The sequence below is a fragment of the Sturnira hondurensis genome, unplaced genomic scaffold, assembly GCF_014824575.4.
Source record: "Sturnira hondurensis isolate 20B ecotype Veracruz unplaced genomic scaffold, ASM1482457v3 Scaffold0004136, whole genome shotgun sequence".
In the NCBI taxonomy this organism is placed as follows: Eukaryota; Metazoa; Chordata; class Mammalia; order Chiroptera; family Phyllostomidae; genus Sturnira; species Sturnira hondurensis.
In genome coordinates, this window is record NW_028076767.1 from 45,139,744 (window position 1) to 45,166,101 (window position 26,358).

General features: G+C 39.5%; 3 protein-coding genes across 4 annotated transcripts in view; 1 reads left to right on the forward strand and 2 right to left on the reverse strand.

Annotated features, from left to right (window-relative positions):
* KLHL23 (kelch like family member 23) overlaps window positions 1-7,508 on the reverse strand; it is a 34,646-nt gene extending 27,138 nt beyond the window's left edge. Inside the window, exon 1 of the mRNA XM_037044503.1 lies at window positions 7,425-7,508. The gene's annotated coding sequence lies outside the window, so the exon portion shown is untranslated. The remainder of the gene's footprint in view (window positions 1-7,424) is intronic.
* PHOSPHO2 (phosphatase, orphan 2) lies at window positions 1,770-7,509 on the reverse strand. Its single transcript, XM_037044508.1, has 2 exons — window positions 7,425-7,509; window positions 1,770-2,531 (listed from the first exon to the last, which is right to left on the reverse strand). Exon 2 carries the CDS (start codon window positions 2,504-2,506, stop codon window positions 1,781-1,783), a length of 726 nt encoding a protein of 241 aa, XP_036900403.1. The 5' UTR covers window positions 2,507-2,531; window positions 7,425-7,509; the 3' UTR covers window positions 1,770-1,780.
* Window positions 7,510-9,676: 2,167 nt separating this feature from the next.
* Window positions 9,677-26,358, forward strand: part of CFAP210 (cilia and flagella associated protein 210) — a 35,841-nt gene continuing 19,159 nt past the window's right edge. The window contains exons 1-4 of one of the 2 annotated variants that reach the window (XM_037044506.1): window positions 9,677-9,807; window positions 20,000-20,223; window positions 24,275-24,448; window positions 24,551-24,744. In XM_037044506.1, coding sequence (XP_036900401.1) covers window positions 9,759-9,807; window positions 20,000-20,223; window positions 24,275-24,448; window positions 24,551-24,744 — 641 coding nt within the window. In that variant the 5' untranslated portion in view covers window positions 9,677-9,758. Of the gene's footprint in view, window positions 9,864-19,999; window positions 20,224-24,274; window positions 24,449-24,550; window positions 24,745-26,358 lie in introns of both variants that reach the window. The other variant, XM_037044507.1, reaches the window with a different exon arrangement.

Consider the following 26,358-nt stretch of genomic DNA (forward strand, 5'->3'; position numbering starts at 1 on the left):
CTAGGTTTGTGGCTGGACCCCAGTCTCATAGTTTGGTAATTGTGTTCTTGTAACCGTGCAGCATGGGATCTGGCGCTTGTCCCTGTGATATATGACCTGAAGATTTGTTAGCGACTATTCATTGTTACCACCTCTCTCATATCCTTAGGCAGATGTTTTAAAACCCTTGTTTAGCTCTCAACTTTTTTAGCTGTGCTTATTAGAAGATCTGGTCCAAATTATTTGGTCTACTATCACAATAAATGAAAGGTTTGGTTTTTTACTTGCATAATTTGTCATTTGTTACTGGCCTCCACAAGTAGAAAAGTGATCATGTATAAGACTAAATGGGCTTAAACATAATCCAACCTATTTAAAGATCTACTTTTTCAGCCTGAAAAAACAAATTAGAAAGTACCAAGTTCTTCCCATTAAATTATATTGATCATTTCTATTTCTGGAGTTGTCCATAATGAAAAGAAAATCCTAATACTATTACATAATGGATATATATGCCTAAAATATAAGCCTAGAAATTAGCATGAAAGTATAATACATTTTTAAAAGATTTATTTATTTGTTTTTAGAGAGGAGAAGGGAGGGAAACATCAATGTGTGGTTACCTCTCACACGCCCCCTACTGGGGACCTGGCCCACAACCCAGGCGTGTGCCCTAAACTGGGATTCGAACCAGAGACCGTTTAGTTCACAGGTTGGCATTCAGTCCACTGAGCCACACCAGCCAGGCTAAAACTATATAACTTTTTATAACACTTGATATTTTGCTAATATTTCTATATAAAAAAGTATCTTAAATGTTGAGTATTCCTACAAATTACGTATCACTCAAGACACACTGCCAAGTATAAATAATACACTTACGAAATCAGTGTAATGGAATTATAGTTGTGATACTGATATAAATTTGAAATATTTGAGAACATTAATTTGTATTTAATTTTAAAAGGAAAGTCTAAAATAGATACTGCATTCCTATCTTTAAAATACACTGACTTGGGAACAGATCACTATATGTATATAGTTTGGCTTCTGCGCATAAAACATCAGGCTTATTTTTAAGATCTGTAACTAATGGACGTGCTTTTGAAATAAATATCTAATGAAGTAATATATAAGACTACTCTCTCTGAGAATAAAAACAATATACCCTATCAACCACCTTTGGTAGAGACCACTGGTTGCACTTACCTTCATTCCGTACTCCTCTTTTATCCAAGCTTTCCCAGGCATATGGCCATCTGGAACAAAAGCTGTATTTTTCATCCTGCCTTGCAATTAGGTGGAGGCATTGTGACTAAATTTTGGCCAATGCAATTGAAATGAATAAACAACTCACTGCCCCCCTTCTTGCTGGCCAGAATGTTGCTATGAGGATTGGAGCTTAAACAACAATCTTTTTTTTAATTTTTAAAAGATTTTGTTTATTTTTAGAGAGAGGGAAAGGGGGAAAGGGAGAGAAACATCGATGTGTGGTTACCTCTCACATACTCCCTACTGGGGACCTGGCCTGCAACCCAGGCATGTGCCCTGAGTGAGAATTGAACCGGTGATCCTCTAGTTCAAAGGCCAGCACTCAATTCACTGAGCCACACCTTGTGTCATAAGCTGGTAGCCAAGGACTGAAATTGGTAGAGCAACACAGCAGCCTTGAGAGATACCTATGGAATTCTTTTAAGTGAGAGGAAAAGTCTTTTTTTTTTTAAGCCTCTGGTATTTGGGGGTCTTAGTTTTATGCTACTGTACCTAATCTTAACTGATACACATTTCCATTGTTGGCATATTACTCCTTTATTAGAAACTGTAAATGAGAAATTATTTCAACACCTGAAGACCAAGCTACAACACAACATTCCATAGGCTCCAGAGTTTGAGACATTCTGGAAAGAGTTTTCTGTAAAGCGTACCCTTTCCGTGGCATGGCAACGTCGTTCTTCTTTAAAAAGGTTACTGGGCAAAGGTCATTTCCACCATCACCTACATAAACAATTTGTGTATAATTTACTCCCTGTTGTAACTGTTTATCTATAAATTCTACCAAAACGACATTTTTGCAAAGATTTTGGGGACACCTATTGCAAGAATGAGCGTGATAATTTTTCACAGAGAGATGACCGCTGCCATCAAAAGCTGCTGGATTTGTAAACACTTTATCAAACACATCATGAAAATTGGCAGCTTCTAAAATCCAATCTATGAAGACTGAATTTGAATCTGAAATAATGATGCAATCAAATTTATCCTTGTTCTTTCTTATAAAGTTTAAAAGCTCCCCCATCCCTGGAGCGAAAGGCATTGATGTCACTGTTCTTTTCATCTCATCTTCTCTTACGCCTTCATCTCCCAGATACTGAAAGACTCTGCCCATAAATTCTGTCCAAAATCCTTTTTCGTAAGAATCTTGCAGTTCAATAGGAAGCTTTTTCTCTGGAGCACACCGCACAATCCAGGTGTCACTATTGTCATCTATGATTGTATTGTCAAAGTCAAAAGCGAGCAAAATTTTCATGGTTCTAAAACGGATTTGGGTTACCCTGAAAAAGAAGAAACATTATTCCCTAAACACTTTTTTGTAAACATATCTAGTTAATATTTAACAAACATTACTGAGTGCTAATCTGCTAAACAAATTATAACAAGCTGAATAAATTAAAATAATTAAGCATTTTAGGACAACCATTTAAGCATTCTTCCTAAGAATCACAGTTCCTATTTGAGTATTTTACGTGAATTGAAAACAGAGTATCTAGAAAGGACGTCACAGCGTCATCGCATCGATGTGGGGACTGCTCCTTCAGCACCTCGGATTATGCTGTTGAGCGATCCACTGAGAGAGGAAGTGAAAGTTACTCTCTTACAGTCTGAGAAAAGTTTTTGACTAATACAGAAAAAAGTGTAGACTAATTACTCTTAATGTTCTTATCAGTCAGAGCCACACTCATTTTTAATTTTTATTCTTCCCATCCAAGTACTAACCAGGCCTGACCCTGCTTAGCTTCCAGGATCAGACGAGATCAGGCACGTTCGGGGTGGTATGGCCGTAGACTTTAATTTCTGTTTTTAAAGATTTTATTTATTTATTATTAGAGAGAGGAGAAGAGAGGGAAAAAAGAGGAGAGAACCAACCATCAGTTGGTTGGTTCTTTTAGGCACGCCAACCGGGAACCAAATCCGCAACCCGGGCATGTACCCTGACTGGGACTCGAACCAGTGACCTTTCTGCTTTTCAGGATGACACCCAACCAACCGAGCCACACCAGTCAGGACACAGCCACACTTATTAGTTTAAAATATTTACAATAATCTTCATATTAAACAGGTCTCTGTGTATTACCCAAAATTCAGATCAAATTTAATGTATCATGAAATCTTGCAAACTTTAAATTTTTTAAAAGGCATTTAGCTTGAAATCAATTTCTGACATCAATGCCAATGTTATAACTAAATGGTTGCATGATGTTGTACTTGAAATTCTAAACTAATTACTTGACGTAGGGGTCAGTTCAGCTCTCGTAGACTAGTAGTAACTTTTGACAACAATTTTACATTTCTTTATATTTTCTCCAAACAGTTTAGCTCTGGGCTGCAAAATAATCTGGATATACTTGAGTAATCACATTACTTATGATATGACAATTGCTTAAGTTTTTTTACATTAAAAGATATGTATGTCATTAATTACAAATCTCAAGAGAAAAGTAAAGAATAAATTGATCAGCAGATTGCACAGATGAAAATTATGTAAAAATAATAAGTAATTATAGATTACCCAAATAAAAGCAATAATTTATATGGATAGAAAATTAAAATTTCTTTTAATTTTTATAAAAGATTTTATTTATTTATTTTTACATGGCAAGGGACGAAGAAAGAGAGAAACATCAATGCGTGGTTGTCTCTCGCATGCCCCTCACAGGGAAGCTGGCCTGTCACCCAGGCAGGTACCCTGACAGGGAATTGAACCAGTGACCCTTTAGTTCGCAGGTCAGCACTCAATCCACTGAGCCACACCAGCCAGGGCTCAAGAGTAATATTTTTAGAGAGATCACTATACACAAGACACTGAACTAAGAACTTTACAATGATCTCATTTAACTATCATAATCCTGTTAAATAGGAATAATAATAATAATAATAATAATTATTATTATCCTCATCTTAAAGATACATAAACTGGTGTTTAAATGTTAGTGAGGTTGGTTAAACACTAGTTAAGCGGTAGAGCTAGAATTTGGAGTCAGGTCAGTCTGACTTCAAAGTTCACACTCTTAAGTAACACATTCTAGTATCTAAGAAATAGAATATTTAAAGACTACTCATCAGTTAAAAATACTAAGGTCACTTCATCAAAAAGATGTTTAATTACAAGAAAACATTCATTAGTCTCAAAGTAACTTACTAATGTAACACTAAATCTGTGATCTATTTCATAACCATTCTGAGGTTTTAGAAAGAAATTCAAACAAGTAAAGAACCCCACGGCCCTGGCTGGTGTAGCTAAGTGGATTGAGTGCGGGCCTTTGAACCACATGATCGCGGTTCGATTCCCAGTCAGGGCACATGCCTGGGTTGCAGGCCAGTTCCCAGCAGGGGACTCATGAGAGGCAACCATACATTGATATTTCTCTCCTTCTCTCCTTCCCTTCCTCTCTAAAGAAAAATAAATAAAATCTTTTAGAAAAAGAAAGTCTAAAAAAAAAAACCCCACAAACAAGAAAAAGAGACCAATTAAAAATGGAAAACATGTTATTAACCAATGTTATCCCAATAAATTTAATTAAATTTTAAAAAATGGATGGAAAAAAAAGGGTACTTAAATATATGCATTCTCTGGTTTGTAACGACAGCCAGCCAGAAGGTGAAACTAAGAATAGAGTTCATTACTCACGGAAGAGTAAGTATTCCGTGTCTCTAAATTTGGAATATATATAGAATAATTAATCTTAGAGGCAACTTCTGTTGTATGAAGTTAGACATATACAAGGTGGGGTAAAAGTAGGTTTACAGTTGTTCATTTAGAAAATAATACAATAATTAGTAAATAATAATACAACTTAAACTTTGTGTAAACCTAATTTTGCCCTATCCTGTAACATCCTGAAGCTTTGTATCTTAGTTAAGTATCTCTGTATCTCTAAATACCTAATCTGGGTGTCTCCGATTGGCTCCCAGAGATTCAAGTGCAGAACTTACTTTCCCATAGAAATAATGTAATAAACAGCAATAAGGCATAGTTGACAATCACATTAGGGCTGTACCTAGGCATATTTTATTCTTTTATTATTGTTCAATTACAGTTTTTCCCCTTTTCCCCCCATCACTCTCCCCCTTCCCTACCCACCCCCCACCTCCCATGTTCAATCCTCCCCCTCCACCTGTTGTCTTTGTCCATGGGTCCTTTATATGTGTTCCTTGATGAACCTTCCCCTTCTTTCCCACCTTATCTCCCTATTATGTACCTGAGCATATTTTAAATTAAACACAACTTATTAAAGCATTTAATTTAAATACTTTAATTTAAATTAAAATATCTGAATTTAATTTAAATTAAAAATCTGAATTTAATTATTTTTTTCAAATGTAACTCATTGTTGGTTAAAAACNATATTTTATTCTTTTATTATTGTTCAATTACAGTTTTTCCCCTTTTCCCCCCATCACTCTCCCCCTTCCCTACCCACCCCCCACCTCCCATGTTCAATCCTCCCCCTCCACCTGTTGTCTTTGTCCATGGGTCCTTTATATGTGTTCCTTGATAAACCTTCCCCTTCTTTCCCACCTTATCTCCCTATTATGTACCTGAGCATATTTTAAATTAAACACACCTTATTAAAGCATTTAATTTAAATACTTTAATTTAAATTAAGATATCTGAATTTAATTTAAATTAAAAATCTGAATTTAATTAAATATTTTTTTCAAATGTAACTCATTGTTGGTTCAAAACTGCCACAAGCCTAAATTCACTTAGTTACAAGTGACTAAATTCTTGAAGTATTAACCTAAAAATAAAGATGTGTCATAAGCTTGAAATTAATATAGTTTTAATTCTGATTATTAATTTCTATCTAAAAGTGTACATTTCTTTATTTTGTATCTTTTTATATTAGTTTTTCTCACCACTCAACATAAATCTTTATTAAAAATACTTACCCGGACTTCCGCCAAGATGGAGGCATAGGTGGAAACACTGTGCCTTTTCCCACAACCAAGTTTGAATACAACAAAGGTTTGGAGAACAAAGACACAGCAAAAAACAGAAAATTGAACTATATGGAAGTCTGACAACAATGAACCCTTCAACCGGGATGGTAAGAGGGGCGGAGCCAGCAGCGGAGCAGGGTCGGGCAGGACAGATCCCCCGACCCAGGCACTCAGGCAGCCCAGACCCAGTCGGGGTGTGGGGCAGACAGATCGTGGTTGCACATTCAAGCACAGTGAGACGGACCAGACCGCGCAGGCCCCAGAGGGCGAACCCAGTGGTGGAGGGCTGTAGGCGGTGGCACATTCACATGCAGTGGGACATAACGTGCAGGCCCAGTGACGGTGGCAGCTGCGACCTCAGTGGCAGGAGGCGGCAGACGGGACCCCGCCCCCATGTACAGCGTCACAACCCAGCAACTGAGTTGCCCTTCTCTGGTGAACACCTAGGGCTCCGATCCTGATACGTAACAGGCACGAACAGCCCAAAAGATGGCACAAGGAGAACTCAAAGTCCCAGAGCCAATAACTCTAAGCGACCAAGAAATAGCCAGCCTTTCAGATGCACAGTTCAAAACACTGGTCATCAGGATGCTCACAGAACTGGTTGATTAAAGTCACAAATTAGAGGAACATATGAAGGCTAAACTAATTGAAATGAAGGGAGATGCACAGGAAACCAATAGTGATGGAAAGGAAACTGGGACTCAAATCAATGGAATGGATCAGAAGGAAGAACGAAACATCCAACCAGAAAAGAATGAAGAAATGAGAATTCAAAAAAAATGAGGAGAGGCTTAGGAACCTCCAGGACATCTTTAAACGNAAGGAGATGAAAAATATTAACAGTGAAAGGATAGCAAACTCACAGTTATTAACAACCACACCTAAAACAAAAGCAAACCAAGAGGACAGCTAGATCAGGAGTGGAACCATAGAAATGAAGAACACATGGAAGGTTAGCAACAGGAGAGTGGGAGGAGGAGAAGGGGGAGAAGGTACAGAAAATAGCATAGACAGTAGGTAGAAAATAGATAGGGGGGAGGAAAAGAATAGTAGGGGAAATACAGAATCTAAAGAACTTGAGACACGTGGTTATAAACTAAGGGGGGGGGAGAATGGTGGGGGAGGGGGTGTGCAAGTGGAAGGGAATGAAGGGGGGAATAGAACAACTGTAATGGTATAATCAATAAAATATATTTTTAAAAAAAGAAAAAAATACTTACCCAACTTAGTATTTCCAAGACAAACTTACTTCAGCATACAGCTTTGGTTAAATAGTCAATGACAATCTTCAGTTTTCAAAAACAGCCAGTTTCTCACCAGTACTATTCCTATTCTGTATGTGGGGAGCAAAGTCTTCTGGTTTGGAGCAAGGGAACAGAAACTTCTTAAGTCCTAAAATGAATAAAAGTTTATTTCAGATATCTTTAAATTTATGTTTTACAATGATGCTATTTTTTTCTTACATGAGAAAAGTACAAATTGGCAATTGGAAAAACTAAATTTTGGTGAAACAAAAACCTTAAGTACAAAACAGGGAGTGTTATATAAACATAAGTTTATATTAAGTGGATAAAATCACAAGGGTTAGACTGATTATGTTAGAATTACAGATTCTACTTTTTCTTCATACTTGTTAAATAATAGGCTAATATCACATTCTGTCATCAATAAACATTAAAAGATTTAGCATGCTTGAAATAAAAGTTTTAAGCAATAAGGATGTGCACAAAGATTCAATTTTAAAAATGTGAATCTATTCTGAAATCAAGTTGTTAAGATCCCCAAAGTAGTTATTAACTATCATCTCCAAAAGCAGGAGCATTCTGTATTTGGTGTATCTGCAATGATTCCATCGTCTAACAATAACCTATATGCTTTTAACAATCATTGGAATGAGAAACTACACAGACATCCAAGAATCAGGGACTGGTTAAATACTTACTGAAGTACTTATTTGTTATAATAAAGATTTGGGTTCCTTAGCTTAACTCTATGTGCAGGTGACTTCTGTCCCTGTGGGGACTGGGGTAAAATTGTTGGTATTTTGACTACTGCTACTGCTGTAATTCATCTTCGACTTAGGGGTCTGCATCTTCTACAAAACTGTGGCAGGCAAAGTTGTTAGCCTGCAAGTAGGGTAAAATCTCTTTCCCAGTTATCTTCATTTTAAAAACATACACTTTGTAAAGTGTATGATTGTCTGATCACTATGTTGTACACCTGAAACTAATATAAAATATTAAACTGTAATTAAAAAATAAACCGTAATTAAAAAATAAAGCTGTAAATAAAAAATAAAATTCAAGTTTAAAAAAATAAACTATGCTTCCTCCTTTCCCCAAAACCCCCTCACCAATATCATTTGCGCCAAAACCAATTTTTGTTAAAAAAAATTTTTAAAGATTTTATTTATTTATCTTTAGAGGGGAAGAGAAGGAGAGAAATATCAATGTATGCTTGCCTCTCGTGAGCCCCCTGCTGGGAACTGGCCTGCAACCCAGGCATGTGCCCTGACTGGGAATCGAACACGATACTCTGGTTTGCAGACCCCTGCTCAATCCACTGAGCTACACCAGCCAGGGCTAAAAAATTTTTATTAATCCTTTCATACTTACCAGCATTATTATGGTGGAAGATCTGATAGAAAACCTGAAGAAAAACAGTACAACTATGTGTTAGAACTTTAGCGACTGAAAATCTTACCGCCTTTCATTTCAAGTGATTCCAATTTAGTGCCTAGTAAGTAGTGTTGTAGCCAACTAACTTGTAAAAATGTCATTTGTACCTCTGTGTGTTACAAAAATATCTTTGGAAACCAAGCCCACATCTACTCTTAACAGATTTTTGGTGTTTTTAGAGGTCTGATTGGTCCTCCAAATACATTTACTTTACTGTATTTACCAAGCAATTTAAAATACCTAAAAGGTCCTAATACTAATGTTCTGAGATAACATCCAAGTTTTAACATTACTATGTTTAAAAAATTAAGCCCCATTTAGCCCGGATCATGCCTGAGAAACTTAAGTATTTAAAAATCGATTTGCTGTGAACCCCTGGGTTTCTATAGTTAAGGGAGAGCTTTGCCCTTCACCTTCCATCCGCGAGGAAGTCTGTGGGTCGCCCATCCCTAGCCTAGGCCCCGCTCTCGCACACACCTGCCGCGTCCGCCCAGAAGGTAGGCGCAGGAACCTAGTTGGGGTCATCCGGGGCAGGGCATGCGATGAATGGGGATGGAAGCACCAGGCTGGGCCGGGTCCCCAGACCTCCCCACCGGTCCAGGCCAGGAGTCGGCAGCGGTCACAGGCTCCGCCTGCTCCCGCGGAGTGTCCCCTCGCAGTGCGCGGGTACTTCCCATTTGCTCACCGACCTCGACCTCCCGCGCAGGCGCAGCTTATGAGCCGCGGCTTCGCTGCCCACAGCTGAGCGTACTTCGTTCCTCGGTGACAGCAGCCGTCACTTCCGGTGGCGTTGCCGAGCAACTGTGCGCTGTGCCAAACACTCCGTCTCCGAGGAGCCTATCCAAATCCTAGAGCTCCGAGGGCACCTCGTCAAAGATGCTGGTGCGCTTTGGAAGGCGTAGTGGACAGACGAAGGAAAGCACGGGTGAGCTAAACTGGCCCATACCCGCATGAAGATTGTTTCTGACCCCCGGGCATGGGGTGAGTGGCGAGGGTACCACGTGAAGGAGCCTAGTTCAGGTGAAGTGGAGTCCACCAAGTCGAAAGCAGCTTGGCCCTGACTGGTGTAGCTCAGTGGACTGAGCTTGGGCTGTGAATCAAAGGGCTGCCGGTTGGATTCCGGGTCAGGGCACATGCCTGGGTTGCGGGCCAGGTCCCCAGTGGGGGCCACACGAGAGGCAACCACACGTTGATGTTTCGCTCCCTCTCTTTCTCCCTTCTTTCCTCTTCTCTAAGAATAAATAAATAAAGTCTTTAAAAAAGAAAGAAAGAAAGTAGCTTGGAGTCTGTGTAAATTAGACAGTTTTTCCCTCCGGTGAATTGGTAGGTGAAAATGTTTACATAGAGATGGAGAAAAAATGTGTAAGAAGTAGGCTGACCCAATTGGCTGTACAGTCTGGTGTTTGCTGAATTTTCTTGTGCTTAAACTTTGTTATTCATTGAGTGAATTGGAATATCCAATGAAAATACCAGTATCCTGCTTAGAGTCTTGGCTGAACCTAGTGAGAGCTTTTTATGAAAGTCTCTAAAGGAAGTGTTTCGGTTTTCTCATCTCTGAGGTGAAGGTAAGGTCTCACCCTAAGACAAATGCTTTGATAAAATGTAAAAAAAAAAATGCTACTTAAGGTACTGTGATTCATGTGACCTATTATAAAATTTAGATTTTGGGACAGAGGTAGCATAATGGAACATCTAAAGAGCTCTTTATCAACTCCAAGTATTTTAGTTTCTTAGTCTGTGAATTCCCAATTAGTGTAGTCATGGTGATAACTAGAACCTTGGGAATCCGGAATATCTTCATGTCAGTGCCTGAGCTTCTGTCACAGGGGAGAGCCCCTTGTGATAGGTGCAGATAGACACCCATTCTCCACTAGTGGATTCGTACCCAGTGGAGGATTTATGAAGTAGCAACAGAGGGTCATAACATGTAGGAGAGTGACAGTACCCATGTGGCATGTACTGGAGAGACACAATTACTCCAGCATATTCACTTCCCTATATGAGGTCTGTCGAGAAAAAGTGCAGCCATTGTTAATATAACAAGAACAGTTTGTGCAACTGTTACATCGATATAACCTGGAAGCCAAGAAGAGTAGATTGGAATGCACGTGTGTGAAATACGGTGCCTTGACTGTACTACTGTAATACCACAGTGGGGGTGGTAGACACCACTGAGTGAGCATGTGTACTGTGTGGTCATCGCATTTAAAATGACTGCATCTGAATCAAATTTTGGGTTAAGCTTGAACATTCCTCTGAGGAAACTATTTGGATGATTCAGAAGACTGCAGCTATGGGCAACTGGTGATTGGCAGCTTCATTGCAACAACATACCTGCTCATGCATCACATCTCATGCACTATTTTTTTGTGAAATATCAAATTACTCAGCCCCCTTACAGCCCAGATTTGGCATCCTGTGACTTCTGGCTTTTCCAGAACTAAACTCATCTTGAAAGGAGAGAGATTTCAGATCATCAGTGAGATTCAAGAAAATGCAATGGGGCAGCTGATGGCAATTGGGACTACTGTGTGAGGTCCCAAAGTGTATACTTTGAAGGGGACTGAGATGTCATTGTCTTGTGTACAAAGTTTCTTATATCTTGTATCTTCTTCAATAAATGTCTCTACTTTTCATAGCACATGGCTGGATACTTTCTGGACAGGCCTAGTATATGCAGCACTAAACTAAAAGACGTAGATTTACCAGATAGGTGTTTTGTAGCATTGGTCTAAAAGTTCCCATCTGCACCTCACTGCTCAATGTAGTCTCCATTTGGAAGAGGGTGAAGTAGGAAAGGAATTCAGATTTGTAAACAGCTATTTCTGTAAAACAAATAATTATATAAAGATTTAGTGGGGTGAGGTCAGCCAGAGTGGTGGAATAAGGATCTCTAAAAATCCTGTCCTCTATTAAGTTAAAAAAAATCAACTTTTTAAAAAAATACATTGATTTTAGGGAGAGAGAGGAAGGGGGCCAGAGAAAGAGAGAAGCATTGATTTGTTGTTCCACTTATTTATGCATTCACTGATTGATTTCTTGTTACGTGCCCTGACTGGAAATCAAATACCCAACATTGGCATATCGGGCCAATGCTCTAATAACTGGCCAGAATCAACTTTTTGAAAACTCAGGAAATTAACCAAAGGCTTGCAACATCTGGGGTGTGTGTCAAAAAAATAGCTGAATCTTGATAACAACAGTGAGGAGTTTTGCATTTTAATTTGCTCCAGTCCCATGCTTTTCTCTCAGTTTTATGGTAATCTGGTTCTACTGCAGTCACAGTGAAACCCAGTGGCTTACCAACCTGTGGGGAAGGAAGAACAGGGTTGGATCCCCTTCAAAGCCCGTTTCCCAGGTAACTTATTACTTGACCTGTTGGGCCCTAGAAAAGCCTGTTTACAAGTCTTGGTTTGTCAAGCCTGTTTAAAGCAGGTTTGTCTTTATTTGACCTGACTCAGAGCTTACCAGGTATGTCTGTTAAAAAAGTCTGTCCTTTTTGCTCTGACTAGTGTGGCTCAGTTGGGCATCATCCTACAAACTGAAAGGTCACCAGTTCAATTCCTGGTCAGGGAATTGAAGGGTTGCAAGTTCAGTCCCCAGTTGGGACATGTATAAAACAACCAAATGATGTTTCTCTTTCACATCAATGTTTTTCTCCCTCTCTTTTTGCCTTCCTTCCCCCTCTTTTTAAAAGTAAATAAATAAAATCTCTTAAGAAACAATCAGTGCCAGTTTTTAAACATCACAGCTGGCTGCCTGAGTTAGAACAGTTGGGTACAAACAATAAGATGACCAAGAAACTTAAAAGGAATACCTGGGATATGAGATGCCCACAGGGGAATCTGAAGAGATCCTTATGTATTCCTGAGAATCCAGAAGATCGAATGCATGCATAGGGCTGTGCACATGCCCAGAAAAATACCTAAGAATGCCTGAAGCTTTCGCCTCTGGCTGACTGTAAGTCTCTATTCAATAAAGAAGTAGGAGCTAACAGAGTTGTACACTGCATGCCTGAACACTGAAGTCATGCTCTACCACTCACAGAGAGTTCTTTGGCAATCGCTAAGAGACTTCTTTAAGAAATTTAAGGAGGCCTGGCTAGTGTGGCTGAGTAGGTTAGAGCGTTGTCCTGTAACTGAAGGTTTACAGGTTTGATTCCAGGTCATGGCATGTACCTGGGTTACAGGTTTGATCCCTGGTCTGGCTGCAAATAGTCACAGGTCTGGGTGTGTACAGAAGGCTACCAATCAAAGTTTCTCTCTTATATCAATGTTTCTTTCCCTTCCTCTCTCTAAAAGCATTTTTTTTTTAAAAAAAAAAAGGCCTTGGATGGGGATTAAAAAGAAAAATAAATTTAAGGAAACTCTGTCCGGTCATTAGCTGAAAACTAAGCTAACCAAACTGAGATTCCAATAGCCACATACAACAAAGAATATAGACTTTACAGATTTAGTTCAAGAAATCTAAATAAAGAGTAACATCAACAGCAAACTTTGGGTGTGGGGAGAATCTGACTTCTAGAGTTGCCACATATTATTTAAAATGTATAGTTTTCAACAAAAGTGACAAGGTGTGCACGAAATAAGTATGGCCCAAACACAGGGGAAAGTTTTAATAGAAACTGTCCCTGAGGAAGCCCAGATGTTAAATTTAAATTTAAACAGTTAGCTTTTTATAAATTTATAGCTATTGTAAATATGTTCAATGGACTTTTAAAAAAGTCAAAGGAACTATAGACAAGTAGTAAGAATGCTGTGAGACTTCCGGCCAAGGTGGAGGTCGAGGTAGACACACTGTGCCTCCTTGTGCAACCAAGAGAAGGACAACAACAAATTTAAAAACAAAAAATAACCAGAACTGCCAGAAAATCAAACTGTATGGAAGTCCGACAACCAAGGATTTAAAGAAGAAACATTCATACAGACCTGTAGCAGCGGTGGAGACGCAGGGCAGAGAAGACTCGAGGCAAGGTGGTGGCTGGCAGACTGTGCGGTCCCACATTCATGTGCAGATAAACCAGGAGGAACAACTGGGGAGCAAGATACCATGCAACCCAGGGCTCCAGCGCAGGGAAATAAACTCCTAAATCCTCCGACTCAAAAAGCCTATGGGAGTTGAGATGGCAATGGGAGAAACTCCCAATCTCACAGGAGAGCTCACTGGAGAGACCCACGGGATCCTAGAAGGTACACAAACCCACCCACCCAGGAAGCAGCACCATAAGGGCACAATTTTCTTGTGGGTAGCAGGGGAAGGGACTGAAAGCTGGCCCAGAGCCCAGTAAGCAGCACTGTTCCCTCTTGGACCTCTCCCCCTTATACAGCATCACAAGTAAGTTATTTGGGTTGATCTGCTCTGTTCTATACCTAGGGCTCTGCCCCTTAGAACATAACAGGTATGCTGAGATAAAGAAATATGGCCCAAATGAAAGAACAGATCAAAGCTCCAGAAAAAATACAACTAAGCGGCAAAGAGATAGCCAACCTATCAGATGCACAGTTCAAAATACTGGTTATCAGGATTGGTTGAGTTTGGTTGCAAAACAGAGGAAAAAGTGAACGCTATGAAAAGTGAAATAAAGAAAAATGTACAGGAAACCAACAGTGACGGAAAAGAAACCAGGACTCAAATCAACGATTTGGACCAGAAGGAAGAAATAAACATTCAACCAGAACAGAATGAAGAAACAAGAATTCAATCAAAACAATGAGGAGAGGCTTAGAAACCTCCAGGGCATCTTTAAAAATTCCATCATCTAAACCTAAGGCTGCCAGAAGGAGAAGAGGAAGAGCAAGAAATGGAAAATTTATTTGAAAAAATAATGAAGGAGAACTTCCCTAATCTGGCAAAGGCAATAGACTTTCAGGAACTCCAGAAGCTCAGAGTCCCAAACAAGTTGGACCTAAGGAAGCACACACCAAGGCACATCATAATTACACTAGCCAAGATTAAGGCTAAGGAGAGAATCTTAAAAGCAGCAAGAGAAAAGGAGACAGTTACCTTCAAAGGAGTTCCCATAGGACTATGAGCTGATTTCTCAGAAGAAACCTTTCAGGCAAGAAGGGGCTGGAAAGAAGTATTCCAAGTCTTGAAAGTCAAGGACTTACATGCAAGATTATTCTGTTGAGCAAAGCTATCATTTAGAATGGAAAGGCAGATAAAGTGCTTCCCAGATAAGGTCAAGTTAAAGGAGTTCATCATCACTCAGCCCTTACTAAAAAGAAAATCAAAATATGGACAGTAAAATGACAAAAAACTCACAGCTGTTAACAATCGAACCTGAAAAAAAAAACCTAAGCAAACAACAAGAACAGGAACAGAATCACAGAAATGGAGATTACATGGAGGATTATCAGTGAAGAAGTAGGCAGGGGAGAGGAGGAAAATGCAGAGAATAAGTACCATAAGTGGTAGGTAGAAAATAGACAGGGGAGGTTAAGAATAGTATAGGAAATGTAGAAGCCAAAGAACTTCTACGTATGACCCATGGACATGAACTACAGGGGAGGAATGTGGGTGGAAGGGAGTGTGCACGGTGGAGGGGAATAAAGGGAGAAAATGGGACAACTGGAATAGCATAATCAATAAAATATCATTTAAAAAAGATTTGTGAATGAATATTCATTTTAAGTTTCCTGTTACAATAAAATGTTTGCTGTAAAAAAAAGTATTAAGAATGCTTTAATGACATTAAGAATGTCACCAAATAGATTATATTAATAAAGAGGCAGAAATTATAGAAAAGGAACACAATAAATATTTTGGAGTTGAAAAGCCTAATAATTGAAATGAAAAAAATACACTAGAGGGGTTCAGTAGCAAATTTGAGCTTGCAGAAGAATCGTTGAACTTTAAGGTGTCAGCTGAGATTAATCACTTGAGGAACAGAAAGATGAAACAATAAATATAAATAAGCAGCTCCTCAGAGTAACGTAAGACACCAGCAAGTGAGCCAACATGCATTTAATCTGAGTGATAGGAGAGGGGGAGATTTGAATAATATCCAAAACATCTGGAATTTGATGAAAAACATTAATCTACACCAGTAATTTTTTCAACTGGATTGCTGGGAGAACCATATATCTGAACTGATCACTGTGGCTGGGGACAAGATACTGCAATAGCCTGAGTGTAAGTGTTCCCATGGAGAGAGTTAGGGCATCAGTACAGACATGGACTTTGGGAGAATGAGGAAGATAGAAAACCCCTAGCTCAGTGATTTTCACCTGGTGTGATGCAAGAATTTTTTTTTATATTATTTATTTATCTTTAGAGGGGAAGGAGAGAGGGAGAGAAACATCAATGTATGGTTGCCTTTTGCGCATCCCCTGCTGGGAGTTGGCCTGCAGGGAACTGGCCTGCAACCCAGGCATGTGCCCTGACTGGGAATCGAACCGCGATCCTCTGGTTCGCAGGCCTGTGCTCAATCCACTGAGCTACACCAGCCAGGCTGATGCAAGAATTTTTAAAGCATGCAATACATGTCTATTTATTTAGGGGCATTGACCTCTTTTCCATTAGTTTTTTCCCCTTAGGTTGTAAATTGAATGACAACAGCCAACACAACAGTAGCTATCTGGTGTGAATGAATGAAAACTGTACATTTTTTTGTCAGATTGGCAAACAATATATTTTTTTGGCATGCTACAGAATTTTAGTAATTCGTTTATATGTGCCACAAGGTGAAAGGTTGAAAATCACAGATCAACATATTTAGGAAGCTCAGTGATCAAAGAAATTAAAATCAATACATCATGATTAATTGTCAAAATCTAAACACAGAGAAAAATCTTGAAAGCAGCACAGGATAAATAATTCATCACATATAAATGAGCCTCACTGAGATTAACAGTTGATTTCTCAAAAGAAACTACAAAGGCTAGAAGGCAGCATGTTGACATATTCATCTTTCAAAATTTGGGGGAAATTGATATTTCCAGGAATATGAAAAGAGCAAATTCATTGCTAGCAGACCTACTCTACAAGAAATAGTAAAGCAAGTCCTTCAGATTAAAATTATAGGACACTAGGCAGTAACTCACATACACATAAAAAAAATAAAGAGCACCAATAAATTACGAGATTAGATAAACATAAAAGACAGTATACAGGGTAGGGCGAAGGTAGGTTTACAGTTGTTTATATGGAAAATAATACAATAATTAAGAACATAAGAATAAAACTCTGTGTTTTATTTATTTATAAAGTTGTACTCACAACTCTAAACCTACTTTTGCCCCACCCTATATTTTCAAGTATTTACATCTATTACGTTCCCAACCATATAAAGTAGGTACTTCTTCTTTTTCTTTTTTAATTTTTTAAAATATATTTTATTGATTGTGCCATTACAGTTGTCCTAATCCCCCCTTCATTCCCCTCCACCCTGCACACCCCTCCCCCATCACTCTCCCCCCCTTTAGTTGATGTCCACGTGTCTCAAGTTCTTTAGATTCTATATTTCCCATACTATTCTTGCCCTCCCCCCTATCTATTTTCTACCTACTGTCTATGCTATTTTCTGTACCTTCTCCCCCCTTCTCCTTCTCCCACTCCCCTGTTGCTAACCCTCCATGTGGTCTTCATTTCTTTTTTTTTTATTTTTTAAAATATATTTTATTGATTATACCGTTAGTTGTTCTATTGCCCCCCCTTTATTCCCCTCCACCCTGCACACCCCTCCCCCACCCTTACTTCTATTATCTCCATTTTGCAGTTAAGGAATTAGACTCAGCGGGTTAAATAATGTTGTCTGGATTTGCCTAGTTCATATGTACAGTACTCAGAAAAAGTCCAGGTTGTCTGTCTCCATAGTACACAATCTTTGTTGTGTCTGTGGCCACCCGTCATTATTCAAATGAATTTCCTATTTGGGTGAATTTCCTCCTTACAAGTACCTACCTCCTTTAGTTGGAGGCAGAATTTATTTGCTCTTCCTCCCTTGTGGCTAGGAAACAGATATGCCACAAGTCAGTTGTCCATGTACTAAATTTACATTCTAAAGAGGCAATATGAGGAAGCAAATAATATGTTGAATCCATTTTATGGAGACAGTGGCAGCAAAAGTGTACAGTTTTGGCCCTGACTGGTGTGGCTCAGTGGATTGAGTTCTGGCCTATAAACCAAAGTGTCGCTGGTTCAATTCCCAGTGTAGGGCACATGCCTGGGTTGCAGGCCAGTTCCCCAGTGGGGAGTGTGTGAGAGGCAACCACACACTGATGTTTCTCACCCCCTTTCCCTCCCTCCCTTCCCTTCTCTAAAAAGAAATAAATAGAATCTTTTTTTAAGTGTACCAATTTCAGCAGCAACATTGGTGAAGTTTCGAATATATAGTATCCTGTGGAACAAGTTTTAAGTGGGGCAAGTTGAGGTGTCTACCCATTGCCACTTACCATGAGCCTTGGCTGGAACCTCATGATGTCATGTGTGTGATGTTTCACATGTATAGCTTCCAAAGATTACTCTCTGGTCTCTCTGAGAGGTTCAGTAGACTACTTAGTATCCCTTAGTGAATCCCTTTTCTGTTTAAACTAGCTAGAGTGGCCCTAACTGGTGTGGCTCAATGGATTGAGTGCCAGCCTGTGAACCAAAGTGTCACAGGTTCAATTTTCAGTCTAGGTCACATGCCTGGTTTGTAAGCCAGGTCCCCAGTAGGGGGCATACCAGAGGCAACCACACATTGATGTTTCTTTCCCTCTTTCCTCTCTAAAATAAATAAATAAAATCTTTAAAAAGAAAATTAGCTACTGACTTTGGTTGTTTATAATTAGGATCCTCAGTTGATGAAAAAGGTATTTCTCAGAGAGGAGCAGTTACCAGCTTCACAGTATTATTTAAGATGCATTTGAATTCATATAACAGAATGCCCAATTCAATCACGCTTAAAAATAAGGAAATTTATTTGTTCATACAGGGTGAGGCAAAAGTAGGTTTACAGTTCTTTGTATGAAAAATAATACAATGAGCTCTGCCTGGTGTACCTCAGTGGATTGAGCGCAGGCCTGCGAACCAGAGAATCACGGTTCGATTCCCAGTCAGGGCACATGCCTGGGTTGCAGGCTGGTTCCCTGCAGGCAAACTCCCAGCAGGGGATGCAGGAAAGGCAACCATACATTGATGTTTCTCTCCCTCACCTTCCCCTCTAAAGATAAATAAATAAATAAATAAATAAAATCTTAAAAAAAAAAAGAAAAATAATACAATGATTAATAAATAATAGTACAAGAAGGGACTCCAGGCTTCAGGTCTGCTTGATCTGATTGATCTCAGCATAATGAGATCTTCATTGCCCCGGGTGCTTCCTTTGTTTACTCTTCATGGCCCACAGTAACAATTTCGCGTGTAAGGCTGCTTCCTCCTATGGTCCGAGGATGGCTGCCTGTCTGGCCTTCCTGCTTCCTTATTCGTTTCTAGCTTGCGAGTCACTCTCTGATGCCTTTACCAGAAGAACAATGAAGAGCTTTTTAAAAAGTCTCAAATAAACCTCTATTTATTTGCTTATTACAGAAATAATTATTGGCGAGGGAGATGGAAGTATTGAACTAATGAGGCCCGCCCTCAGAACTGCAGTCAGTTCTCCAAATCACATTGCTGGCTCTCATTTAGGAAGAGGTTGAATAGAATCAATGACAATGTCTACAACCCCCAGAGATGAACATCCCCCAAGTTCTCCATCTATAAACTTCTACTTGGTTACCTCAGCTTTAAGGATGTTAAATGACTTGCCCAAGTTTACACAGTAAGGAAATGACCAAGCAAGGACCCAAATCTGTCTTCTGATTTCGAGGTATATATTTATTGGGAACATACTGTATGTCAGTCACTACAGGTTAGGGCAAAAGTAGATTTACAGTTGTTAGTATGGAAAATAATACAATAATTAATAAATAACATAAGAATAAACTCTGCATTTCATGTATTTACAGTGGTAAACCTACTTTTGCCCCACCCTGTATTATATACTTTCCATTAATCCTAGCTGTTCTTAAGGTAACAAGAATAAAATTATTATTTGAAACAATTCCTAGACATCATGCCAGTGTAGAAATGTGTGAGAAAAAAGTATCACACACTCATCTTGAAAGTCTTTAATTTTATTTTTTAAACTTTATTAGAAATAAAGAACTCTGAAGATCAAGTTCTCTATCCACCTCTCCTGCCTAGCAATGTAGATCTCCCGCAGGTCACCGTAATTCCACACAACGAGTGGAAAAGGATTCGAGACAGCCTTGACGGTTTGACAAGAAAAGCAGCATGCCTCCGTGCAGAAAGAAAGGCAAAGAAAGAAATGCACCTCCAATCCCAAGAAGTGGTGAAACACTGGACTAATACGTATGCAGTAAGTATGAACCACCCAGGAGCACATAGGCACTGAAAGCTGACTCTTTTTTCTTAGCACTCATAAATATTTTTTACATGTAAAGTATAAAAATGCATTGAAACACATTTTCAACAGCTTTATTTAGGTATAAGTGATGTTCAATAAAATGGGCATAGCTAAAGTGTACAATTTGATATATTTTGACATCTATACACCTGAAACCATCATTGTAATTAAGATAATGAACATACTCATCACCCCAGGAAAGTTTACTCACAGCCCATTTTATTCCCTCTCACTTGTCCCTGCCCCTCCTCTCCTGGCTCTTGGCAGTCACTGATCTGCTTTCTATTAATAATCACACTCAACGTGAGATTCTATCATGTTGTTATGTGTATAAATTATTCATTCATTGTTGCTGCTGAGTGGTATTCCATTGGATACCACAGTTAGTTTATCTGTTCAATTGTTGATAGTTTGACATCACCCAAATGTTGATATTTGAGCTGTTTCCAGGTTTTGGCTACCACAAATAGAGTTGCTTGTGAGCATTCATGTGTAAGTCTATGCCTGGACATATTCTTTCATTTCTCTCAGGTAAATACATTGGTGTAGAATAGCTAAATCATACGTTAGATGTATTTTTAACTTTGTAAGAAACTTCCAGACTGTTTCAGAAAGTAGTTTTTATATTCCCACTGGGAGGGTATGAGCATTCTGTTGCCTCCACATTCTCACTAACTTATTATAGTCAGACATTCTAATATAGTTTTTAATTCTAGACATTCTAATAGGTATGAAGTAGTATCTCATTGTAGATTTAATTTGAATTTGTTTGTTTCTATGTATTAGATAGAGCTGCTATGACTCTCTGTCTTGGTAGTGTGGCCCAATGTAGTAGGTGTCCTATAGGGTCCAGTGGCACAGACTCCCTTATAACCCAAGCTGGACACTTGATGTGCACCTTTCATGTGGGTTGAGTATACCCTCCTCTTGTAGTGGAGCCTTGATTACTATTGGCAGGTTAGAGAGAAGGATTTACCAGGGCCAGTCAGCTGCAAGGACTGGCTGTGACCACTGACACCCCAACCTTCACCCCCTGTGGAGGATCAGCTGTGCAGGGGCAGGGTGGTGGTGCTCTGACCTGGTCTGTAGCTGCCCACTGGGTGCACAGGCTCTGGAGTTTTCCAGGTGGTGCAGGCCAAGGTCAGGCCCCACCTGTGTTTTGCCCGGGGCCACCCTGCAGGAGCTATAAAGCAATCTGAGATGGCTGCTACTTGTACTGGGCTTGGTAATTCCCAGGGGAAGCCAAGCTGTGAATGTAGACTCATTGCTGCTAGTGCTGGTCCTGGGGCTCCTTAGCAAGAAGTATGGAGGCTGGGGGCTCACTGAGGCTTAGCTCTTGCTTGTTTGTTTGCAAGGATTTAGGAAGTTTTGAAGCATGAGCTAAGATCAACCTTTCATATGGAAAAGTAGCTTGGGTGAGTCAGTAAATTGAGTGGGCGGAGTCTCTGGTGATCTCCAGGGTGGGTCAAATAGTGTTAGCCAGGTTGATGGAGTCTCAGATTTCTGCAAAGAGACATAGAATGCTTGTGATACCTTACTTTAGGCACAATGTTCATAATTTATTTTTTTATCTAGAAGAGGGAAGAATTATATCATGACTGATATCACACATGTAACATATAACATTCCGAGAAAGGCAAAACTGTAGGAAAAGAAAACATCAGTGGTGGTAGAGGCTGCAGGTCGGGGAAGTGATTCACCACAAACAGAGGCTGAGGGAATATTTTGGGAGGATGGAACTGTTTTATAAGTGACTGAATGTATTTTAAAAACTAAGTATCAAAAGGGTGTATGTAAATTATACCCTAAAAAAAACCCTCTGGTTTGTTAAAGAATAGGGGAGTGGAATATACCCTCTACTTTTTTTGTGCAGAAGTAGTGTTACCGAACAAAGGGTCCGAGGGGGGGAGGGGCAATACTTGGCCCACCGAGGGATGCCAAAAACTGCTACAGAAAACAGGGGCCCCTCCCAAGGACGATACACTAATATCTATAGGGCCCTTCTGTCCGCCGCCAATTGGAAAGACATCTCTCAATGCCAGAGGTTTGTGAAAAGGAAACAAAATGTTTATTTAATGCTATTCAGGCCTAATGCCTTCCTTAAAATATTAAAGTCTTTAAGGGTATACACCTACACACATACACACACACACACAGCGCTCCCTTCTCCCACTGTCCCAACTCCGGGTACCGTAAATCAGGAAAAGAGCACACGTCCGTTTTCAGGTCGCTGGCACGTGAGCTGTGTCGCCTGCCTGTCCAGGCAGGATCTCCAAGTAATCCAAAGTCATGTGGCACCTTTCACTGGCAAGAGTTCTTTATACCAAGTTCCAGTCAAAGTCTCTCCTGCTTTCCAGGCCACTCGGCCAAAGGGAGCACGCCAAAGCTGCGTGGGCCTCTTCTACCAAAGCCGCACTCCACCAAAAGTGCGCATCTTTCTTCTTCACCCGGCCGCAGGGATCTCCATTCTGGCAAAGCTGCGTGGTCTTCCCTTTCACCTGGCCAAGGGGGGGTCTGCACCCTGCTGAGACCCGTGTGGCTCTCTCTCCCCTAATGGCTACAGAGGGTCCTCACTCTGCTGAAACCTCGTGTCTCTCCCCCTAATGGCTGCCGTGTCTGGGTTTAAATCCCCCGGTGCCCATCTTCCTCTGTACCCCTATTTCCGACTCCTCCCACGATCAGTTACACCTGCCAGTATTTCTGTATTATTATAAGTTTACTGGGCTGCCATTGTTAGTCTGGGCAGGTATGGTCCCATGTCCTAGAGCCAATCTCCTCCAAGCCCCCACGCAGGCGCTGTAACTCAGGGGATCTGCCCCCCAGTCACATCTTGGGGGGAAGTGACTTCATTCCCCTAGCTCCAAGCATGGCCACAGCCATTTAACATATCCAAGTGACCCGCCAAAGGCTATAGATATGTTAAATGACCAGGCCATGGATTAGCTGCAGGGCTGTGGCTTTACAAAACAGCCCTGCATATTCCTAGTCTATGTGTCCCTTCCCCCAACTCACACCTTGGGGGTGGGGTGAGGATATCTTAATATTTCCTCCAATATTCCTGTACACTTTGAGTTCTGGACACCATTCCAAATCTTTCCTGGGCACCCCCCTTTGGCTGCACCCTGTATCAGTAGCACACTATACATAATACTCTACATTTTGTGGGTATTAAAGGAAAAGAAGAAGAAATGTAGCAAATGTAGTAGAAATGTAGTAATAAAAAACTGCAGTATAGGCACAGAAATTGACAGAGTACCGGATCAGAAGAGAGAGCCTGGCAACAATCCTGTGTTCTGTGTGGGAACTGGACCCAGGGCAGGAGTGTCATTGCAATTTGGAAGGGAAAGGACCGGAATTCAGTGACTCATACTGAGATAACTGGCCTATGAAAAAGATAAAATTACAACCCTGAGGCACAGAATACACAAAAATGAATTTCAGCTGGCTTAAAGACCTAAACATGAGAAGCAAACCAGTAAAATTCTTAAAATCAATTATAGAATACTATCAGGATTTCAAGGTAAGGTTTTTCTAAGACGTAGCAAGCATGACCCGTAAAGCAGAAGAAAGACTGCCTCTGAATGCGATGTCGGGTGGACCATGTGGAGGTGTAGAAGAGCCATGTGAAATATAAGACTTGGTTTTTCTAAAGAAGCAAAAGTAATAATATATATTTATTAGGTAGATACATAAAGAAACTTGGGAAGTAAACACAAGAAACTAATAACAGTTGTTATCTTAGAGATTGAAGATAGAAATTAGTATTGGAGAGTTTTACTGTATACATTTATAATATTTTAGGGTTTTCCACCATGTAAATGTGTTACCTACCTTAAAAATTCAATGAAAAAATTAACTTATGAGTGTAACATCATATTTGATTTATAAATGGTAAATGCAAATACAATAAACGAAAGCTTAAATGATTACATTATAATGTTCAATTTTTGTAAAATTTAATTAAAAAATGAAAACAGGATACTGCTTTTGTCTTTTTTTACAGGGTATGAGAAAACAGAAACTTGAAGCCAAAAAGAAGCGTGATGAAGAAATAGAGGCAGAAAGACAAATTCTTGATGTGGAAGAAGAAATATACAAACAAGGAGAAAGAAAAAAGGCCATCGAATATGCAAAGCAATACCAGTTTTACCAGACAGACAGAGTGAAGAACTTTCATGTACTACTTGGGTTTTCTTGAGTTTATATCTATCTATATATTTGACACATTTATACATAATTAGACTTCATTTTCTTAAAATATTGCAATTTCTTTTTATAGTCAGGGCTTCTTCTTAGCAGAGTTATGAAGGAACGTGATGCACAGATTGAATCCCAAAAGAGTAGAATAAAATCGGATAACAAATGGGATGAACAATTGAAACTCAACATTGAAAAGGGTTTTAAAGAAGAACAAGAAAAAGCAGAAAAACGATACAGAGATAGATTGGCTCTTGCCAATGATCATTTAAAACAGTATGTATATATAAATTACCATTTTTGTACCTTCCTTTTCATCTTGTAATGGATATGGCTTTTTTTTTTTTAAATTATAAAAGCAATACATGCTAGCCCAGACCAGCATGGCTAAGGTGGTTGGGTGTTGTCCCATAAAATGAAAGGTCGCAGGTTTGATTCCTGGTCAGGGCCTTGGTTGTGGGTTAGGTCCCGGGTTGGGGCACATTCGAGAGGCAACTAGTCCATTTTCTCTCTCACAATGATATTTCTCTCCCTCCCTTTCTCCCTTCCTTCCCTTTTCTCTAAAAATAAATAAGTAAAATCTTTAAGAAAAAAATGTAATACACGTGAAAATACCTAACAAATAGAAAAATACAAGGAAAGAGGTTAAAAATCATAATTACTTCCTTACTCGAAGTTAATATATTGGTTAATAATGCTGCAAAACAAAAAAACATGCAATCTAGTGGCATTCACCAATAAACATTTATTTCACATGTAACTGGGTTGTGAAAAAAAATTCAGACCTGTAAACCCCAAATTTACAGGTCGAGGAAATACATGATTTACCATGAGTCTAAAGGGAGTCACATGGCTCAGCCTGAGATGAGTGGAGCAGAGAGCTGGATCCCCATAGAAATGGGGAGTGAGGGAGTGAGCCGTTTTGAATAGTCTAGTCGACCACAATCATCTGTTATTGTTTGGGCTTTAGCCATATAGACCTTTTTTGATGGTGGTGGTGGAGGGGGTTGGATTCATTCAGATATAATTTACATTGAATAATATTCACCTCTTTAAAAGCATAGAGCTGTATAAACACCCCAAATCAGGGTACAGAACACTGCCACCACCCGAAATATGTTCCCTCACGCCCCTTTGCACTAAATTCTAACCCTGACTCTCAGCCCATGGAAATCACTGATCCACTGATAAAGACTTTTTTTCCTGAGCATATATATATCCACATTTTATGAAATGAAATTGGATCACCCTGACCATTGTGGCTCAATTGGTGGGGTGTCGTCCCCCAAAGTAAAAAGTCATCAGTTTGATTCCTGTTCAGGGCACATGCCCAAGTTGTGGGTTTGGTCCCCAGTCCGGACTCGTTTGAGAGGCAACTGATTGATGTTCCTCTCTCACACTGATGTTTCTCGCCCTCTCTTTCTCCCCCACTTCCCCTCTCTCTGAAAATAAATAAATAAATGATATTGGATCAACTATCATTTTATTAAATGTCTGTTTTTTCATATATCAGTATGTCATGAGCTCTTGTCAGTAAATTGATCCTTTTTTTAAAAAGTAGCTACTCGCCGTTCGATTCCCAGTCAGGGCACATGTCTGGGTTGCAAACCGGTTCCTTGCAGGCTAACTACCAGCAGGGGATGCACAAAAGGCAACCATACATTGATGTTTCTCTCCCTCTCTCCTTCCCCTCTAAAAAATAAATAAATAAAATCTTAAAAAAAAAAAAAGAATACAAATAAAAAAAATAAAAAAATAAAAAGTAGTTACTATGTGTATGGGAGGGTCTTCTATTTGTATACAATTTTACTTGTATACAAGTAAATATCTGATACATGCAAATAGGAAAAGGCACAAAGGAGATTCAGTAAAAAGTCTCCTCCATGTCCA